General features: G+C 41.8%; 1 protein-coding gene and 1 long non-coding RNA gene across 9 annotated transcripts in view; one reads left to right on the forward strand and one right to left on the reverse strand.

The window, feature by feature from the left end:
* The first annotated feature begins 290 nt into the window (after positions 1 to 290).
* On the forward strand, positions 291 to 14997 carry LOC139023621 (uncharacterized). Its single transcript, XR_011474776.1, has 2 exons — positions 291 to 606; positions 13293 to 14997. It is a non-coding gene; the product is annotated as an uncharacterized lncRNA (long non-coding RNA).
* Positions 9218 to 19616, reverse strand: part of arb2a (ARB2 cotranscriptional regulator A) — a 197394-nt gene continuing 186995 nt past the window's right edge. For 7 of the 8 annotated variants that reach the window (XM_023978239.2, XM_023978245.2, XM_023978237.2 and 4 more), the window contains one exon: positions 9218 to 11643. In XM_023978239.2, the coding sequence (XP_023834007.1) occupies positions 11483 to 11643 (161 nt within the window). In that variant the 3' untranslated portion in view covers positions 9218 to 11482. The remainder of the gene's footprint in view (positions 11644 to 19616) is intronic. The other variant, XM_070437109.1, reaches the window with a different exon arrangement.

The raw sequence follows: 19616 nt of genomic DNA on the forward strand, positions 1-19616 counted from the left end.
GTGTGTGTGTGCGTGCGTGTGTGTGCTATTTTGGCTTGGTAGGCGATTTCAATTGACTGATGAGGAACATATTTTGAATGCATGAGTTTCAGACTTTTAAGGAGAATCTCACCATTCTATACTGATTATGGTCTCTCTCTTTTTGCTGATGGATAACATATTTACATAGTTAGAAAGGCTTTCACACACTGTCTCCATTCAGGCACAATACCCCTTTAAGGACAAGGCATGAGGAAGTGTATAGTTTTCTCAGCAGATACTGGGCCGTACTGACAGTAGCGAGAGCATGATTGAGGGGCTGTATGATCAGGTTTGAGGAAAAAAATAACCAATTCCCTCTCTGTCTTGCGAACTTGGTGTTGGTCTCCCGTTCTGTCCCAGGCGGGGGTAATTTGATAGCAAGGTCAAGAACGAGCGTTCTTCATGCACGTTTCTATGAGAGGATAGCTGGATGCTAGCATCAAATTAGAGAGGAGAAGTTTCAAATCGATGCCGCGCCGTGAGCGTCTGGAGAGAGCCAACAGTTGGAGTTACATGCTTAACACGTCCCGTCTGACAGGTCAACATCTCGGTACCAAAACACACACACACCCGATAGCCTATACGGTGGGTTACTACATCCGCATTGTGTACGCTAGATTGCAACCATTCCAGCAGGTTCGATGTTAATTGCAGTGAGGTGTGTTGGATTCTGTATTGTTTTTCATGATTTATTTGAGTATGTGATTGTAATGGACATAGACATGAACCATGAGACATGAAATAATAATATGTAATATACTTTATTTTTATTTTTATATGATTATATTGAAAGAGGAAGAATTAGTAATGTTGCATGTAGCACAGATATATAGTTTATTTGGCAAACGTAATAGCAACCAGCTGATTAAGTTATGTAAAAAAATAAAAATAACAGCCACAAACAACATGCTTTTCATGTCGTTGAGATCAAAGGATGTTCTGTCTTTGCTATACGACTCTTTAAAAAAAAAAATCTGATACATTACATAGATTGCTATTATTCAGATGAAACATGTTTTAATATAAACAGTAGGATCCCATTATAGTTTATTATATGCGTTAATTGCAAGATGTTTTCACAAATTAATCTCCACTGCATTTTTTAAAATGAATCCTAACCTATATCGTTTTTTTATATGATTTTGTTATTAGATGGAAGTTTTTTTTGGAACAACAAAACTTCAACACATACTAGCTATAAATGTCGGCTATTATTAGCCTTGAATTCTTCAACTTTTGCACTGATCCGTCTTTTGAATAAAACCGTCTCATCGAAATAACATTGCTAAAATATTAAACCAAATAATCAATAAAGACCTTGTATAAGTATACAACGTAGGCCTATTTAAAACGTACTTTTGATTGTGTTCTACTTCATTTACTATTTTTCAATAGCCATTTAAAATATCGCATGATTACTATCCTTAAAGCCTGTAGCGACAATTATTCGATTATCAAAAGGAATATGAACGAATGCAATCAAATTCACTGAACATTCAAAGTATTTCTGTTGCTTAGTAATAGCGCCCGGGCTAACTTTCACGGAGACAAGGCGTTTGGAATCAAACTCCGATAACTTGGTGGATGTCCAAACGAAAATGTGCTTCTGCATGATTTAGACTCTTTGAATGTCTCAGTATGGGTGAGTTGAGAAAGTAGCTCAGGTAACGCACGTTTCGATGGTAGGAGGGATGACTGTTTATGGAGACGCTGCCAGCCTGTCACTGTTATTCTGACAGGTTTGCTTTAGGGATAAACAGTAGCCTAAGAAAGTGCAGTTAGTTGCTCTGTTGTTGACTTCACAGACTGTATTAAAAGTATCCCACCCACCAGAGCGCACATACACACAACTCCTTTCAGGCGTTCCTCCCCGCCATCACAACTCACCCCCTGTCCTGTCAACTATTCCGTCAAAACCCCGCTTTTCATCGTCCCTGCTGACTCAGGTAACAAACACAATAACGACTTAAGCGCCGACAAGAAGAAAGCTAGTCAACTGGATGGAGAGATTATGGACAGTGGCAGGGAGAGAGAGACGCTTGTCAGACAGGGAGAAAAATGGCTGATAAAGAAATGACATGGGAGAGGAACAAAGTAGTCCCATCCAAAAGGGAGAAAGTGAGCGGCATCAAAGAGCGCTCTAGAAGGTGCCTGCAATGCCTTTAATAGCGTCAGTGTAATAAGTACCAAGGAGATTCCAATTGGGCCCAATTTAACCAGGGGGCTCTAAACCATGAAATGTACTTAAAAAACACACCTGCCAATCCGGCCAGTCACCCCCCCCCCCCCACAGCCCCTCTCCACCTTGTTGCCTGTCAGGGTTTTAAAGCGAGGCCCGTCTGACGGCCACCTATGCGGCCTAGCTCATTTGAGTTCATTGGTTGGCAATAACTTAATTTACAGCTTCAGCTTTTTGGGCGTCCGTAATGAGGATGCGCGCTGGAGCCGATGATGACTGCTTGGGAGTAATAACTCGTCTCTTACTCTGGTGGGGGGGGTGGGGGGGGGGGTGGCCAACCTCTCCGACTCAGCCTACCGGTATGTTTAGCCTCGGAGGGTTGTGTCCAGCTGATGAAACGAATATATAATGTCTGATTTAATATAACGTTGCAATATTTTTTTTGTATACGTATAAAGCCAAAAGTGACGAACAGGAGCCAGCGGGTTCCCTTACGGGCCGTCCTTCGTCTCTCACGTCAATCTCACTTCCCCTCCTGTAGCCATCGATTAGAGGACTTTGAGGATTTTAGGAACTACCTGAGGTTAAGTTTTGTTCGGAAGGAGATGCCTCTTGTTGTGCTTGTGCACATAGATATAGACTTAGCAACATCTTGTATTGTTAAATGATTGTTGGTTATGAAGTTGAAAAACACCTGCATTTCCCTTTATATCATCCAAAAGAGAGGAAGTTGATGCATACGTTTGTGGTTTGATTGGACTTCATCATAGCACACAATAACACAAACAATTATATATAAATTCAGATAAACAGTAAGACCAACGTTTTTTTGTTGGAAGTGGTAAGAAAAGGTAAGAAAAGAACAATAGGAAAAGCGTAAATACACAATCCTGGGAGATAACACGTACAACTTTTCACCAGTGCGGTTGCAGAATTTGAAATGGTGTTGAAGTTCAGTCATATTTGATCACTCTCGGAAAAAAAGTTCCAAAAATATGATATCGCTTGCTTAAAGGCTCCCCTATATAAGACCTCAAATGAAGCCCTTTCATCAAAAAAAAAAAAAGGGTCACTTGGATTTCAATATAGAGCCTTTAGGGGTGCCATACATGACGCATGCGATAAAACCCTTTTTGGTTCTTTAAAAAACTTTTTTTTCTCTAAGAGTATATCTAATTAATTCCCTTACAGCACACAACACTGAATAACCAGTAGGCCTACATTTTCGTTTCACGTGTCGATATCATCTGATTATTATTGTTGATTATCATAGGCAATCATCACTATTATTATTTCTATTGCGTCTATTCATGTTATTACCACGTTACTACTACGCTTAAACTAACCGGAAACCATTGGTATCGTAATAGTTAGGCTAACTACTCAACAACACATTCTGTTCACTAATAATTATGTCGGTAAACGAATTAAATGGCACAATGTCCTCAAGAAGACATAATAATGATGATAATAATAACGAAAATGCCAGGGCATGGTTAAACAAATAGCCTTATTGCGTTTAAGATTAATAGCAGGTTCATATCCGTTTAGTGGTTGTCTATAACTGACAGATTCGTTTCAAGTGATATTAAACTATACTGAACTATAAAACTTGTACATGTTGTGACTCTTACAAGTTTTTCAAAGAAACTACATCTGCCCCTTACTTCCATATCGAATGAATATGGCATTTAAATAATACAAATATGCAAACTCATTAAATAGTATAATAGGCCTAATGTTTTAGGCAATTTAATTGTTGTTAATGTTTCAATGTTTATTTTTTTCCCTTTGGATTAGACTATTAGCCTGTAAAATGTAAGTATAATTCATCCACATTGCAGCAGTATACATTTTTCAACTCTGTTAGATCAAACATAGGTTGTACCTTTCAGACAACATTGTTAAATGGTAACTGCCTTTTTATCAATAATACATTCCTAAAATTAACTATTAACTTAAGTTATGTAGTAAAATGTTGCCCATTTAATTTCCTACATAATTCCCTGTGAACAGTGCATTTGAGTGGAGTGGATTTTTCTAACTTAGAATTCTATCATGTGAATTTTGTTTTCCAAGTCAATTGGTTCAGAAATCCCTTGAGTCATTTTTGATAGAGTGAAGTTGTTTGAAGGACCAACATTCCCTCTTATTTGCTCGTTATTTGTTCCTTATTTCACAAGACAAACGGTGTAGTTGAAATAGGTCGTACAAAACTCCTGCACAACTACAATACTGAATTTCCACATGAGTTAACACAACGTTACATCACAACTCATAAGAACAGCCCATTACAGGCCCACTTCAAAACGTCACATTGACTGTCATTCATATATCATATCGAAATTAGCCATTTCCTCCAATGGTGGGCTCTTAAGCACTAAACTAATTTACTCTTTACCTTACTTGGTCTCTATACTCGAATAATATACAGTGCCATCACGTCATTTGTAGAAGAGTATCATCTTTAAACTCGAAGCCCATTCTTCAAATGTATTCCATTTCAGAGGCGGGCTTTTACTAGTGGAGTCTTTACGACCCGAGACTATCAGGGGGGGTGTAATTGAGGGGGCGGTAAGGGTAGGCTATAGAGTAGCGGCCGCCTGAAAGCTAGGCTACTAATAAAGCCAAAATGGACTGCACACCGTAAAACGGCTCTGCCTGCCAACAGCTGGACACAATAGGTGTATTATAGGCCAGGCTCATCAAAACACACCGCACACAGAGGCTATATAGTGACTATGGTTATGTCACATTGTCAGATTATCAGACAGGTGAGGCCCAATTAATCGGAACGTGAAGCCACTGTCCGTGTGTGCGTCCGTGTGTGTGTAGCTGTTTGTCACAGGGATGTAGGCACGGCTATGTTTGACCAAGGATTCTTGAGAACCGGCTTCTTGAATTTTGGGAGCTCTAGTTTAGGCCTACCTCCCTACTTCACGTCCATGTAGCCAGGACTATACCGCCTGCCTGGCTTTCTCTCAGCTGGATAGAAACACCTGTCGATGTTTTGAACAGCCAGATTGGGAACAAGGTCTACATTGTATCTAATGAGAAGTATCCTCTCGCGTAGGCAACGTGCCACTTCCAGCGCCAAGTAAAACAATAATTGGGTTTCTTAACTGTTAATAACACTCTGTTTGTGCGGTAAAATGCATGTTAAGGAGGTATCTTAATGATTCCCTTGAGTCTGATGTCTTTGGTCTCCAGTATAACTCTTTGACCGGGCTAGTTCTGTTTCAGTGCACAAATAGCTTTGCTGGGTAGAGAGGGTTAGTGATTGAAATGAGGTGGCTTCCACTGGATTCATGGTTTGGTCAGTCAATGAATATGTAATACCCAATACCGGGTAGTGCTTTCTTGGGTAGACCTATTTTGGAAAATACACAGTATACTCTGGGGGGGGGGGGGGGGGGGGGGGGGGGGGACGACGACAAACTTGAATACACCTCAAGCTTAAACTACACATTCCTCTTCCGTCAATAGATGAAAAACGATTTGCTCTCCTACTTAGAGAGAGAGAGAGAGATACACTCTTGAATGGATGTTAAGATAGTTTTTTAGTAGGCTATACACGATAAAACATTGATTGTTGCAGTTTGTTGACCCGTACAATTTGGGGGTTAGTTTTCTCTTCATAGCGGAGCATATAATTATGCAAATAGAGATCCGACAGTGATCTGGAGTGCTCAAGGTGCCGGTGAGGGTGACGTTCCAACTTTGCTTAATGCTGTCTCGTCCTTCTTTGGAAATAGTTCATATTTAGCAGTGCTGGCGAGCGTGGAAGGGGATGATGAGAGTAAGCGTGACATTCTGAGTCTCCTGGAAAATGTATAATATCATTTTGGGATCCCATTGCCATTGGCATGAGACCATGCAGGCGTTTGAAGTTTCAAGAGCGAAGACATTCTAGTAGCCGACGCGAGGGAATGATCACGTGGTCACGAATATGTAGGCCTAGGTCCTGCATACTTCAAATAATTCAACAGGAGTGGAAACTGGAGTTCAATTGAATGTTGTTAAGTGTGACATGACTGATAAAAACGACACAATTAGTGTAGGCAGATATTTCTGACGCTTGCTAATCAGAGTTAAGTTAAACTTGTTCCCCGTGTGCAAATGTATCTTCCTTATGGTGAATAGAAATACTGTAACATGGGGCTAAATTGATTTAAAACGCTCTATTTGAGCATTGGTGGTAAACTCTAGCGCCTGATAATAGAAACAAATCTTTGAAAAGTTTTAAGGCTACCATGTTATTATGTGTCAACCCTCGCCTATACTTGCCTATTGCATTTGAGTGTGTTTAAGACATTTTACGTGTCAGAGAAGTCAGACCAACTCTCAATGATGGGTGATTGAATGTTTTATTTTTAATTTTTATGAGGGACCTGACTTGGTGTGAGGGATCTCAGCTGGTTCCACCCGCTCGCACTTGTTGTTCGACGGTTAATGGAAAGATTTCTAAAGATTTATTGAGGGGGCGTTTAATGACCTTATCGGGTTTCACCATTGAAAACAAATGATCCTGTAAAAGGTGCTGGCATTACAGCTCTCTTTGCAAAGATGAATCGCCATTTGAGGAGTTTTAATTGATATTTAACCGTTTTCATCTTTCTTTCTTTTTTAAGCGAGTTTAACCGGTTGTAACTGGAGATTGTAGAGCATATTTTTATCCGCTGGAGGTGCAGGCCAATAAACCGTATGCAGTCTAAAACTTGAAACCAAAAAGCTTAACTTAATATGGATAAGGCATGTTTTTTTTGCAGTTCTATCTGCGCTCTTTGAAGCAGGACCCGATAAAGAGAACTGTTAGGCCTAATACTAAAACAAATCATTAAACTAGATTTAAGAAGGCATTTAACGTTGGTTAACGCTAGTCCAATTGTTGAGGACTGGGCTCCTCTGTCTTGAGTGATGGATCGTCTTCCTCGGTAATGTTTCATAGCTGTTATGTGAGATGATGACTCTGATCCTTTTTTCTCGCAGCTCAACTACCCCGCGCACTTTGCAGTGAAGGCAAGCGAGCCGATGTGGCAGCGCATCAGGCTCTATCTAGATAGGTACCAATAACATTCTCTCAACTTTTTCTCAGCGTTACACTTTCTATAATTTCCCCTCTTGAGTAAGCCTGCCCCTATGACCTGGGTAGCATACCCTACGATCATGTTATGTGTGGTAAAGCAAACGAACTATTCTATCGTTGAACTATGTAGACCTAATCGATGGGTTACCGCTCCGATGGCTTATGTTTGTTTCTAAATTAATTTATAACAATAGCCTAAATGAAGAACAAATACTGCAGGCTAATTGATTGACCACGGCAGGCGTATTAGAATAAGCAGTGGTCGAAATACAACAAGCTCTCAGTCTCACGTCAGAATTAGACATTCATCCGTGTTCCTCCAACATTACATTTTGAAGTTGATCCAAATGTCAAAGTGTTTAAGGTTAAGTTAGGTATTAACTCCGATATCTTAAGGTTAGGCATTAACTCTGAATGGTTAAGGTAATTATTAAGGTTTGGGATAGGCTTAAAACGAAAATTAAATTAAAAAAAAAACTTTCTATCGCTGTCATTAGGCAACCTTTTGCAACCGAAACCTACTTGAAGATACTGCTCACTGTTGCCCCTAGTGGCCGGTTCCCACGTCATCTCCCGATGACCTCAGACGTGGATGGACATCTAATACTGACTTGTATCACCAGTGACCTGGCTGCTATATACATATAAATTAGGCTATTTGAAACAAATACCCATATGCCATGTGTTCGTTGTAAACTCCATAAACACTACCACTTCTTAATTCAATTTCAGCAACTGACAAAAATGTTTTAATACATGGGAATGGTGCATGGGAAACACATGATTGAAGGGATAGTTGCAGGAAAAATGCTAATATTGGTACCATGTCTTGAATGGGATTTGTGACACAAATGCTAAAACGTTAGCATGTGGAAACAGTGCCAGGGAAACTAAACCAAAGCATGGATGGCAGTCATACCTTGTCCATAGACTGCTTACAGGGTAAGGAAACCAACGTGTCATTTTGTAATTTGGGTAAACTCTCTCTTGAAGGTGGATGATTGGAGTGTACTTAACATAACACAATGGACATTTTAATACCAACAGCCATAATGTATCTGATTGGAGAATGATTTGAACCAAAACGTTTTTCAAATGCTATATTTAAAGGGAAACTTCACAATTGTTCAACTTCACATTGATATTCAGCACCACCCCAACATCAACATATGTGAAAATACTGCATTTCTATGTTTTGTAGTAAAAACAATTGAGGAAGTGTTTCCAATGACATCAGTGTGCATCTTGTGATTTGGACCAATTGCGAGTTGACATTGCCTACTACTTGCCTACTAATTGTCTAATTGTCCAATGACATTGGAAACATCTTGATCTTTATTTACTACAAAACACAGAAACACGCCATTTTCACGTATGTTGATGTTGTGGTGGGTGCTGGAGATGATCAATAGGAATTTGAAAAATGGTGAAGTTTCCCTTTAGTCAAATCACAAAGCATGAATGTCCTTCGATAGATGACCCTTTTGATCAATAAAACATACAAACAATCTGAAAGAATAATATATTCAAGAGTATTTGTTCAAATCAGTCACAATTTACATATCAACTGTGCTTTAGATTTGGTGCTATGGCTGCATGCAGTACTTTTGATCCATTCACATATGTCTTGTTGGACTTTTGGTTGATCCAACAATATGGTGCCTTCTGAGTAGTGTAACTTGGTGACTAAAAAAACCTTTTATTTCACCAAATTTTTATATTCTGTCACAAAGAGCACATGTTCAACTGAATGAAAAACACATTTTCCCCATCTCAAGAGCAAAAAATATATAACTATATTAAGTGCATCTTAAGTGCCAAATAAAGTAACAGGGTTGATGACTTTTTAAATCAGCCATGAATCAACCCCCATGTGATAGGGGGAATGGAGGCTTGTTGTATACAAAAGGGAGGAGCAATTGAACGCAAGCTTCACAAAAATGTTTTAATTGTTAAAACATTTATATCCCGTCTATCTATGGGTAACAGGGTTGATGTCTTATGCTCAATTTCACACCACCAAACACCAGAAAACGGTCAAAAAACAGTAGAACCAGCTCTCCCGCTTTTATACTAGGATTTGACAATTAGATGTTCAATGTCTCTTTTGACATTAGAAATCAGATCAATTGAATGTTCCACGTGGTCTATATTAAAGGGCACTTCATTTAATATAACAGGCTTTTAAAATTCAACACGCGTGCACAATTTCTACTTAAAATATCAAAAGGGATGCAAAAGGCACTCATTTCGTGGAACGAGCCCTTTATTACAAACATCGAGTGAACATAGGGTGTTGTATATTCCTGAGGCAGCAATATACACATAATGAAGTAAAATAGCAACTGTTTATTCTTTCACGCAAAGGGAACACACATGAACAACAGCATCCTGAAATGAAACTTCTCCACCAGTCCGCATATTCCCAAATCAAACAACAAGTTAACTTCATGAGTGACATCCAAAGAGACATTTAATACAATTAGATGAAAATTACAACAGCTCACACACTGCTTCCCTCATCACTGACAAAAGCAATGATGTGTTTAATAACCTACAAAAGCCTCAAAATATCACCCAGTGGCTGTTATTTACACAGAATAAAAAATAAAGTATAATATATTCCAATATATTTCTTAACACTCCTTATAAATACCTCGCCTGAAGCTGTGGAAAGGTAAAACATGTCTGGATAGACAGTGGCTGTGTTGAGAAGTGTATTCATGTATCAGTGGCTTACTGTCTCCTGGTGATACAAATATCTGGGCATATTAGAAGGATATTCCATTCATCTTTGAGTGATTTCTAACTTACACGTCGTGGAAATATTTAAAAAATCTTGTTTATGTCCCTGATTGAGATTATGCGAGGCTGACCCACGCAGGGCTCTCCTCTTTGTCACTTTTACGTTTGCACTCGAAGGCAAGTGTTTGGAAAATACATTCCTCCCAACATCTGAAGACACATCATCTAGGCTTAGGATAATATTGAAATCTTGGGATTTCCCGACACGTGCAAGGGGATGTATTGAAGTTTTTATGACTGTGTTACTGACTTCTTGTTTCTGTTAAAATTAGATATCCCTGAAACTCATTTTGATGCTGGGCTTTGTAAGTGATTTAAAATCTGCTCAGTTTCTTGAATTCTCAAATCTAGGACAGGGGTTATGGTCGGTTTATTTATTTCATCAAATTAAATCCTCTGGGGACATCAATTTCATGGATATCAAACAGAAAAAAAGGGTACAGTAAAAAAAAAGAAGAAAAAAAGAAGACATTTTTACAAATTACAAAATCATAGACAATCTACCTCATTGTCAACATTTATGACTCTGGGACTTCATTTGGTCCGGTACAAAATCGAATTAGAGTGCATAAAAATCCAATGAAACATTGAGCGAAAGTAAGATACAAAACACCACCAGTATATCAGCTGTCATAAACATTGCAGTGCAACTCCCCAAAGTACGATCGTATAAATAGATCCTAATTTGACAGAAAATGTAACTATCGTTTTAATAAGTGTGTGTGTGTGTGTGTTTGGAGATGGTAAGGCAAAGGGATGGACGTGACTACGGAGCCATAAAAACAACACACTCACTTTACATTTAAAATGATCTCATGTTAATGGAGAATGTTTACTCTAGTTAAAACCATCGTTTTGTGGTGACGGGTAGGAGGTTGGGTTGAGGGAGGGAGATATGCCAAGTGTATGAGTGGTGTGGGATGAGGAGGACTGTGTGGGTATGGGGCGGGCTCTAGGACCTCGGGGAGTGGTGGGGAGGGCTGCCGGGGTATTAGCTCAGTTCAGGGCGATGTCAGGACAATTAGAGGTATACCACGGCGCACTGTGCACAGCGCCTGTCAGCCTTAATCTCAGCCACTGCAACCACTGCTCCGTGGCCCGGACCACAGCCGAGCCACAGCCCACGGGAAACGCAAACACTCAGCCCATATTGTTTTGACAGTTGCGCTCATCTAGAAATAATGCAAAACGCTATTGCTATGTATACACCATCACCCTGCACTCTGCCGGTAAAACAATACATGTGCGAGCCGGGTGATAGATTCAGCCACAAGAGAGAGAGATCACACAGAGATGAGGGAGGGAAGGAAGGAGGGAAAGATGGAGAGGGAAGACGGAGAGGATTTGGCACCTCCTCCACCCCTCTGTGTTTCCCTCCTGTCGGTGTCGTTCTATAAGTCGTTGTGGTTGTGGTCCGGTTTGGTTCTGTGGGAGCTGCGTGTAGTGACCGCGTTGGAGGTCTCCTCCTCCTCCCCAGTCTGTAAAGCCTCACCGAAGAACTGGAAAATGGAGTTGAAACTCCTCCACGACGTCAGCTCGTGTCGCTCTGTACCTGCACAACGCGCACACACACACACACACACACACACACACACACACACACACACACACACACACACACACACACACACACACACACACACACACACACACACACACACACACACACACACACACACACACACACACACACACACACACACACAGCACAAAGAGACAGTGTTAACTTAACAGTCCACTGTGTGACCATAGAGAGGATAATCAAATAATGAAAACTAACATACACCATACACCACAGTTACATCACACACACCTAATGGGTTACAGATAAATCATGTTGTTAACAGAGCATGTAAATCCCCTCCTCTACACCTGGAGAGCTTATTGTGTGTCCACTTTCAAGCAAAATGCTTATAGGACATTACACCCATTCCAACCTTTGACCTCGCAGTCCAACGGGATAGTCTTAATATTTGATCCAACTTGATTCACGATCGTGCACACCCGATACCCTCCCGTGTCTGCCTTTTAATTGAATGGGAGTTATGCACAATGGATGCACTAAGCGAAACCAGTGGACCGTTATTCATTCATCCTCAGAGCTGCTTGAGAGAGGAAGCTGTGAGAAGGCACTAAGGCAGCCGGCGTATCAGGTGGTCCGGGTTTCCCCTCCCTTCTCCAGGTGAGCCGGTTCCCATGTTGGGGTCACAGGGAGCCTGAAATCTGGTACACACGCCTCGGGTTCCTCTCGGCTCTCCGAGGTCAGGGGATCGCTGCGTCGCTCTGAACGCTGCCACAGTGCGGCGACGGCACATCAACGCAGCTGCTCCACCGCCAGCTCCTCGGCAACCATTTACAACCAATGGCTTATGGCTTAGTTCCCTACTAGCTGGCGGGTAGGCTGCTTAGCCACATGCTGTACTGTACCGTGTTGAGAAGCAGTAACCAGAGACCATCCCAGGGAAAACGGGTCACAGAGTGATACAATGGTGTTCTATCCCCTGATATCACATATAAACAGTGAGAACTAGTCATAGCAGGGTACAGTTCTAGTTCTTCCACTGTATTAGCCCACGAATAGACTCCTAGACCATTAGGCTTATGTACCTGTTACCAATACAGCCGCACACTATCAGTTAATGGGGCCATTGTTGCTTTGTTGATGGGTCAAGGCACCAGTTAAGTGAGAGCCCTCTCCTCTCCTGTTCTCTCCTCTCCTCTACATGCACCAGGCTGGAGGGATACAATTAAAAAGCACCTTTAAGGCCCTCTCCAAATAGGGTCCTTTGATGGCTGCTGTATTGACCCCATGTTTATTAGATTGACCCCCTGGCTGGCTGTGATAATGGAGGGGATGGAGGTGGAGGGGTTGGCCAAGGCTGGGATGGTCTATGGCGCGGTCAATCTACTGGACTCTACATGGTTTACCAGGCTAGCCTATGATCGCTGCCTCAGGTCAGATTGACTAGCCTGGCAATCAGTGAGTCAATAACCCCCAGACAGACTAACAGTGTGCTGCTACCTGTGTAGGGCTCAACGCAACAACACACAACCCTGGAAAACAAAGACACAGGCCCGCTCTCACCTCGCATCTATAATTTATATCCAATCTGAAGCACAGGGATCTCTGCTCCTCCGCTTTCTTTCCTCCTCATCCCTCCATTAGAAGTGTTTTTACATCTTTCCTTTTTCTTTCCGCAGGAGCGATCGACCTCAAACCTGAGCTGAACTTCGGAACGCCGCGAACTGTTCCACCCTATCCCAGCGCCGGGGACAGTGGGAGTGCGTCTCCTTTTCGATATGCAGACGAACCGGGCCCCTCCCGTCGACCGCCGTATAAGCTCCCCCCTGTCTGCGGAAGGAGCGGCCTCCGATGTCTCCCGGCGCCCGGGCCTTGATAGCTAACAGCCTTTTACTGCCTTGGCCCACTCCAGTAACAAGTAGAGTGTGTGGAAGCTAATGGATGTTGTCAGTGGTGTGTTCTGAGCGCTGATTTAGAGGGAACCCACCAGCCAGGCTTCTCTCAGAGTTAGCCTGACCGCTGGACTACCTGGGCGAGGAGTACGAGAGGAGGAGGATAGTTAGCGCACTCACGCTACAAATCACATTTATATCCTTAAAAGATATGGAGATCGATTAAATGCCACGGTGTCGTGTGGAAAGTGAATTCTGTCCTGTAAACAGTCTGAGAGGACTCGCCTTTTTCCTCCCTCCCCCAGTTTCAGTTGTCGTCTCATACGTAAAAGTTAATTGCGCCACTGATTTCACTGCTCAGGTCACAGGGGCTCGAAATATACTGGTGGAAACTGCAAACCCCTCCCAGATTCATTCGTTTATTTATATTTTACATGACTATTCCGGGTTCATTGTGAAAAAGCAAAAAGTGTTTGTATCATTTGTACTTTTTACCCCCCAATTTTGTGATATCCAATTGGTAGTTACAGTCTTGTCCCATTGCTGCAACTCCCCTACGGACTCGGGAGACGAAGGTCGTTAACCCGGAAGCCAGCCGCACCAATGTGTTGGAGGAAACACCGGCCAACTGGCGACCAAAGTCTGCTTGCACAAGCACAATGATCTCTCTGTACTTTGCTGCGTTCATCATTCCCTCGATCCTGACTAGTTTCCCAGTCTCTGCCGCTGAAAAACATCCCCACGGATGCTGCCACCACCATGCTTCCCCGTAGGGATGGTGCCAGGGTTCATGAGTTCAATCTTGGTTTCATCAGACCAGAGAATCTTGTTTCTCATGGTCAGAGTCCTTTAGGTGCCTTTTGGCAAACTCCAAGCGGGCTGTCATGCCTTTTACTGAGGAGTCGCTTCCATCTGGCCATTCTACCATAAAGGCCTGATTGGTGGAGTGCTGCAGAGATGGTTGTCCTTCTAGAAGGTGCTCCCGTCTCCATAGAGGAATGCTGGAGATCGGGTTCTCGGTCACCTCCCTGACCAAGGCCCTTCTCCCCCCATTGCTCAGTTTCGAAGGGCGGCCAGATGTAGGAAGAGTCTTGGTGGTTCCAAACGTCTTCCATTTAAGAATGAATGAGGCCACTGTGTTCTTGGGGTCCTTCAATGCTGCTGAAATTTGTTGGTACCCTTCCCCAGACCTGTGCCTCAACACAATCCTGTCTCGGAGCTCAAAGGACAATTCCTTCCACCTCATGGTTTTTGCTCTGTCATGCACTGTCAACTATGGGAGCTTATATAGACAGGTGTGCGCCTTTCCAAATCATGTCTAATCCATTGAATTTACCACAGGTGGACTACAATCAAGTTGTAGAAACATCTCAAGAATGATCAATGGAAACAGGATGTACTATCGTTTTAAAAATATTTTATAAATGAGCAAACATTTCTAAAAACCTGTTTTTGCTTCGTCATTATGGGGTATTATGTAGATTGATGAGGATTTAAAAAAAAATGTAATCCATTGTAGAATAAGGCTGTAACGTAATTAAATATGGAAAGGGGGAAGGGGTCTGAATACTTTCCGAATGCACTTCATGTGTACTATATTAATATAATCCCCCCCAAGCCTCTCTATTGGTTGTCCTGTGTTCTTTCACCCCTCCAAGCCTCTCTATTGGTTGTCCTATGTTCTTTCACCCTCCAAGCCTCTCTATTGGTTGTGCTCTGTTCTCCTCTCTCATTACGGCCTGTGACAGACAGCGCCAACAGATGCAGTCCATTTGATCCTAGATGCTTAGCCTCCCCTGTCACAGCCACTGGATCCCTCTCAGAGTAATTGACTGACTGTTTGATCTCTATGAGACGACACGCCACACACACCACACACACACACACACACACACACACACACACACACACACACACACACACACACACACACACACACGCAGTGGTGTTATCAGTGGTGTGGGATGAAGTAAGGGAACATGACGTGTGTTTGAGAGGAAAAAGTCCTCCGTAGCTGTGGGCCATGCTTTTTTTTCCCTTCACCAGTCGCTGCATGCTGTATGTTGTCACAAGTGGTAATCTCCTGTGATAGTTGGGTATTTCAAAACAAACGGTAGGTGACTGAAGAGCCAAAGTAACGCCCCGAGTGATAGTCAGAGAGAAAGACAGAATCAAAGCACGCTGGCTATAATTAGTTTTCATCTGTGGTACATTATTTAAAGCCCCGCCACTTAATTGCTTGTGTACTAATGGCCTATTTTATGTGAATCAAACTTTTTTCATAATTCATAATTACATTGATGTGAGCATGAAGGGCCATATATCTCTGCTGCATTTATTACAGAAAACATATGCATATTCAGCCCGAGCCTGTGAGGCACCGTACATCTAATGTTTTCGGTAGTTTTGGAACAAATTGATTTCATTTTGTACATTTAAAAGCTTAATCATTTCCCTAGACATTGAAATATATTTAATATTTAATCGACCAGGACTTCACAAGATAAATACATGCAATGGTCATTACCGGAAATTAGGTTAATAGAATTTCAAACTCTTATTTAATATTCTGCAAGTCAATGTTAAACTTTTTTGTTTGTTGACAAATCTATCAAACTACGAGTATCATTTTCTTGAGTGCATTGTTATAATGCACTTATCAAAGGTCATCTAAGCTGTTTCTATCCAGTCTGGACATTGAACGTACTGACATGTAGCGAGGGGCAGCTATTCTGTAACACTATCTCACAGTGTGTTTGTGGAAACTATCTATTGCACAGATCAACGATGGGGAATCGCTATCTGTGTCCTGCTTGTTAGACGATCGGATATCCACTCCTGAAGCGGGCTGTTATTAGTTTATCTGCCGTGCGGGGTGAGTGGGGCCGCTGAGGCCACCCCGGCCATTTTGTCTGCCTGTCAGAGGGCCCCGATGTGTCACTGCCAGAGGAAGAGGTCAAACGAAGTCAAAGCAGGTGCCAGGGTCACTCAGCTCGCCTGCACAACTTTCCCCCTACTCACAGAGCACGAAAACAAGGCTACGGTCAAACAACTGTTGATTTCAATCTAAATGTGGGACTTCACCCTGCCCCCATTTCACCATTTGATTAACTCCTTCCAGACAAAGGAGACACGTTGAAGTCAGATTTAATCATGACGACATATTTGTCATTCCCTGTAACCCCACTGTGTTTAGTTTTATTTTAATCAAATCAATAGATTAATCCAATTCACATCCACACAAACAGGAGAAAAAAAAACACACACAACCGACACAATTTACAGAAACACACAGCATTTCATTAAAACAGCACTACCACTGCCATTTTAATGCGATTCAATTTTTATGATTACCGGTAAGTGGGGTCTGTCTGTTTTCTCTATCTCTCTCGTACTGTTTTTAATTACTTTCCTTATTATTGTGTGTTGTTGTTGGAGAAAACAAGGCAAAACTCATTCCACATCCCTAGATGAGGAACCTGAATGACTAGCTCGGGGGGGTTTCCGAGGGAACTTGATATTTACTTTAAAAGAGAGAGATTTCAACATTAACTTGTTGAAATAGTCTCTTCATTTCTGTTCATATTATTCAAACCATCACTTGGGAGACCAGAGGGGCCAAATAATGGATGACCAGCCCATACCACACACACACAGACACACCTACTCTCTCTCCTCTCACCCTGCCCAGAGACAGAGTGCTTTTTTTTATTTTAAAGTGAATGACTGGCCTTGGCTGCCATAAAGGACCCTGCTTTTATATACTTGGAGGAGAGTATTTACAAGATAACCCGAGCCCAAGGACAGCGCAAGCTATTGGATACGAGTGTCTGACTCTCCAGTGTCCCGTTCGGTAAAATCGAAGCCAAAACATGCACCCACTCCGACAACACCTCTCAATGTCAGCGGGCTTCTCTCTCCAGGGTCGCAGTGTGCATCAGAGACATGGGCCCCCACTGTAGAGGGCCTTCAGAGACATCTTCCCCTCTACAAAATGAACTGTTTTAATAAATATCTGAATTAGTTTTCATCTAAAGATATTTTACCTGCATTCATACACATTCCTATTTGTTCTTTGTCTTCAAATTTATGAAGGCTATTGAGAATATGAATTATTTTGAATATAATTATACTTTTTTTTGTCTGCTGAAAAAAACAATTTCACAGCCTTATTGCAATTAGAGTAGGAATACAGGCAATATGCTTTCTATGTATCCTTTCCAATAACATTCTATGGCCTATTGTTGGTATGTAGGGATGAAGCCCTGCTTAAAACTCTTTCTACAGGCATATCTGTCGACACTTCTCTACCATACAGTGGGGTCCGGAATTATAAGGATGAGAAGAATGAAATAAAGAAAAATGAAGAAAAACCCTGGAATGAGTAGGTGTCCAAACTTGACACACCTACTCATTCAAGGGTTTTTCTTTATTTTTGACTATTTTCTACATTGTAGAATAATAGTGAAGACATCAAAAACTATGAAATAACACATATGGAATCATGTAGTAACCCAAAAAGTGTTATAATATATTTATAATAAATATATTTTAGATTTGACATTCTTCAAAGTAGCCACCCTTTGCATTGATGACAGCTTTGCACACTCTTGGCGTTCTCTCAACCAGCTTCATGAGGTAGTCACCTGGAATACATTTCAGTTAACAGGTGGGCCTTGTTAAAAATGTATTTGTGGAATTTCTTTCCTTCTTAATGCATTTGAGCCAATCAGTTGTGCTGTGACAAGGTAGGGGTGGTATACAGAATACAGCCCTATTTGGTAAAAGACCAAGTCCATATTATGGCAATAACAGCCCAAATAAGCAAAGAGAAACAACAGTTCATCATTACTTTAAAACATGAAGGTCAGTCAATGCAGAAAATTTCAAGAACTTTGAAAGTTTCTTCAAGTGCAGTCGCAAAAACCATCAATCGCTATGATGTAATTGGCTCTGATGACGACCGCCAGAGGAAAGGAAGACCCAGAGTTACCTCTGCTGCAGAAGATAAGTTCATTAGAGTTAACGGCACCTCAGATTGCAGCCCAAATAAATGCTTCACAGAGTTCAAGTATCAGACACATCTCAACATCAACTGTTCCGAGGAGACTGCGTAAATCAAGCCTTTATGGTTGAATTACTGCAAAGAAACCACTACTAAGAAGAAGAGACTTGCTTGGGCAAAGATACACAAGAAATGGACATTAGACCGGTGGAAATCTGTCCTTTGGTCTGATGAGTCCAAATTTGAGATTTCTGGTTCCAACACCTCTGTCTTTGTGAGACGCAGAGTCGGTGACCGGATGATCTCCGCATGTGTGGTTCCCACAGTGAAGCATGGAGGAGGAGGTATGATGGCGCTTTGCTGGTGACCCCGTCAGTGATTTATTTAGAGTTCAAGGCACACTTAACCAACATGCCCACCACAGCATTCTGCAGCGATACGCCATCCCATCTGGTTTGCGCTTAGTGGGACTATCATTTGTTTTTCAACAGGACAATGACCCAACACACCTTCAGGCTATGTAAGGGCTAGTTGACCAAGAAGGAGAGTGATGGAGTGCTGCATCAGATGACCTGGCCTCCACAATCACCCGACCTCAACCTAATTGAGATGGTTTGGGATGAGTTGGACCGCAGAGTGAAAGAAAAGCAGCCAACAAGTGCTCAGCATATGTGGGAACTCCATCAAGACTGTTGGAAAAGCATTATCATGAAGCTGGTTGAGAGAATGCATACAATATACAGTAGCTCAGTATTTGTATGATTTATTCCATACAGTATTTCCCCCTTATCTTTATCAAGGGATTCAATAATTCTGGACGCTACTGTATATTCCATACAGGACATTCTAACTAGGAACCCACCAACGAGGCTTCAATTAAAAACGGATAAATGAAAGACTTCAGCATCTCTTTCACGTTCATATTCCGTGAGATCAAGGTCACAATATTTTGCTCAGAGAAAAAAAAGCTTGTGAAATGGTGTACATTTCCTGAATGTTTTATGACTGTAAAGGTGGGGCGCCGCGCACGTGCATGTGCCGTAGAAGTTCGATTCTCGTCTTCTAATGGTCAAAGATCGTTAAATAAGTTATTTGATCTAATATCA

The sequence above is a fragment of the Salvelinus sp. IW2-2015 genome, linkage group LG33 (assembly GCF_002910315.2).
Source record: "Salvelinus sp. IW2-2015 linkage group LG33, ASM291031v2, whole genome shotgun sequence".
NCBI lineage: Eukaryota > Metazoa > Chordata > Actinopteri > Salmoniformes > Salmonidae > Salvelinus > Salvelinus sp. IW2-2015.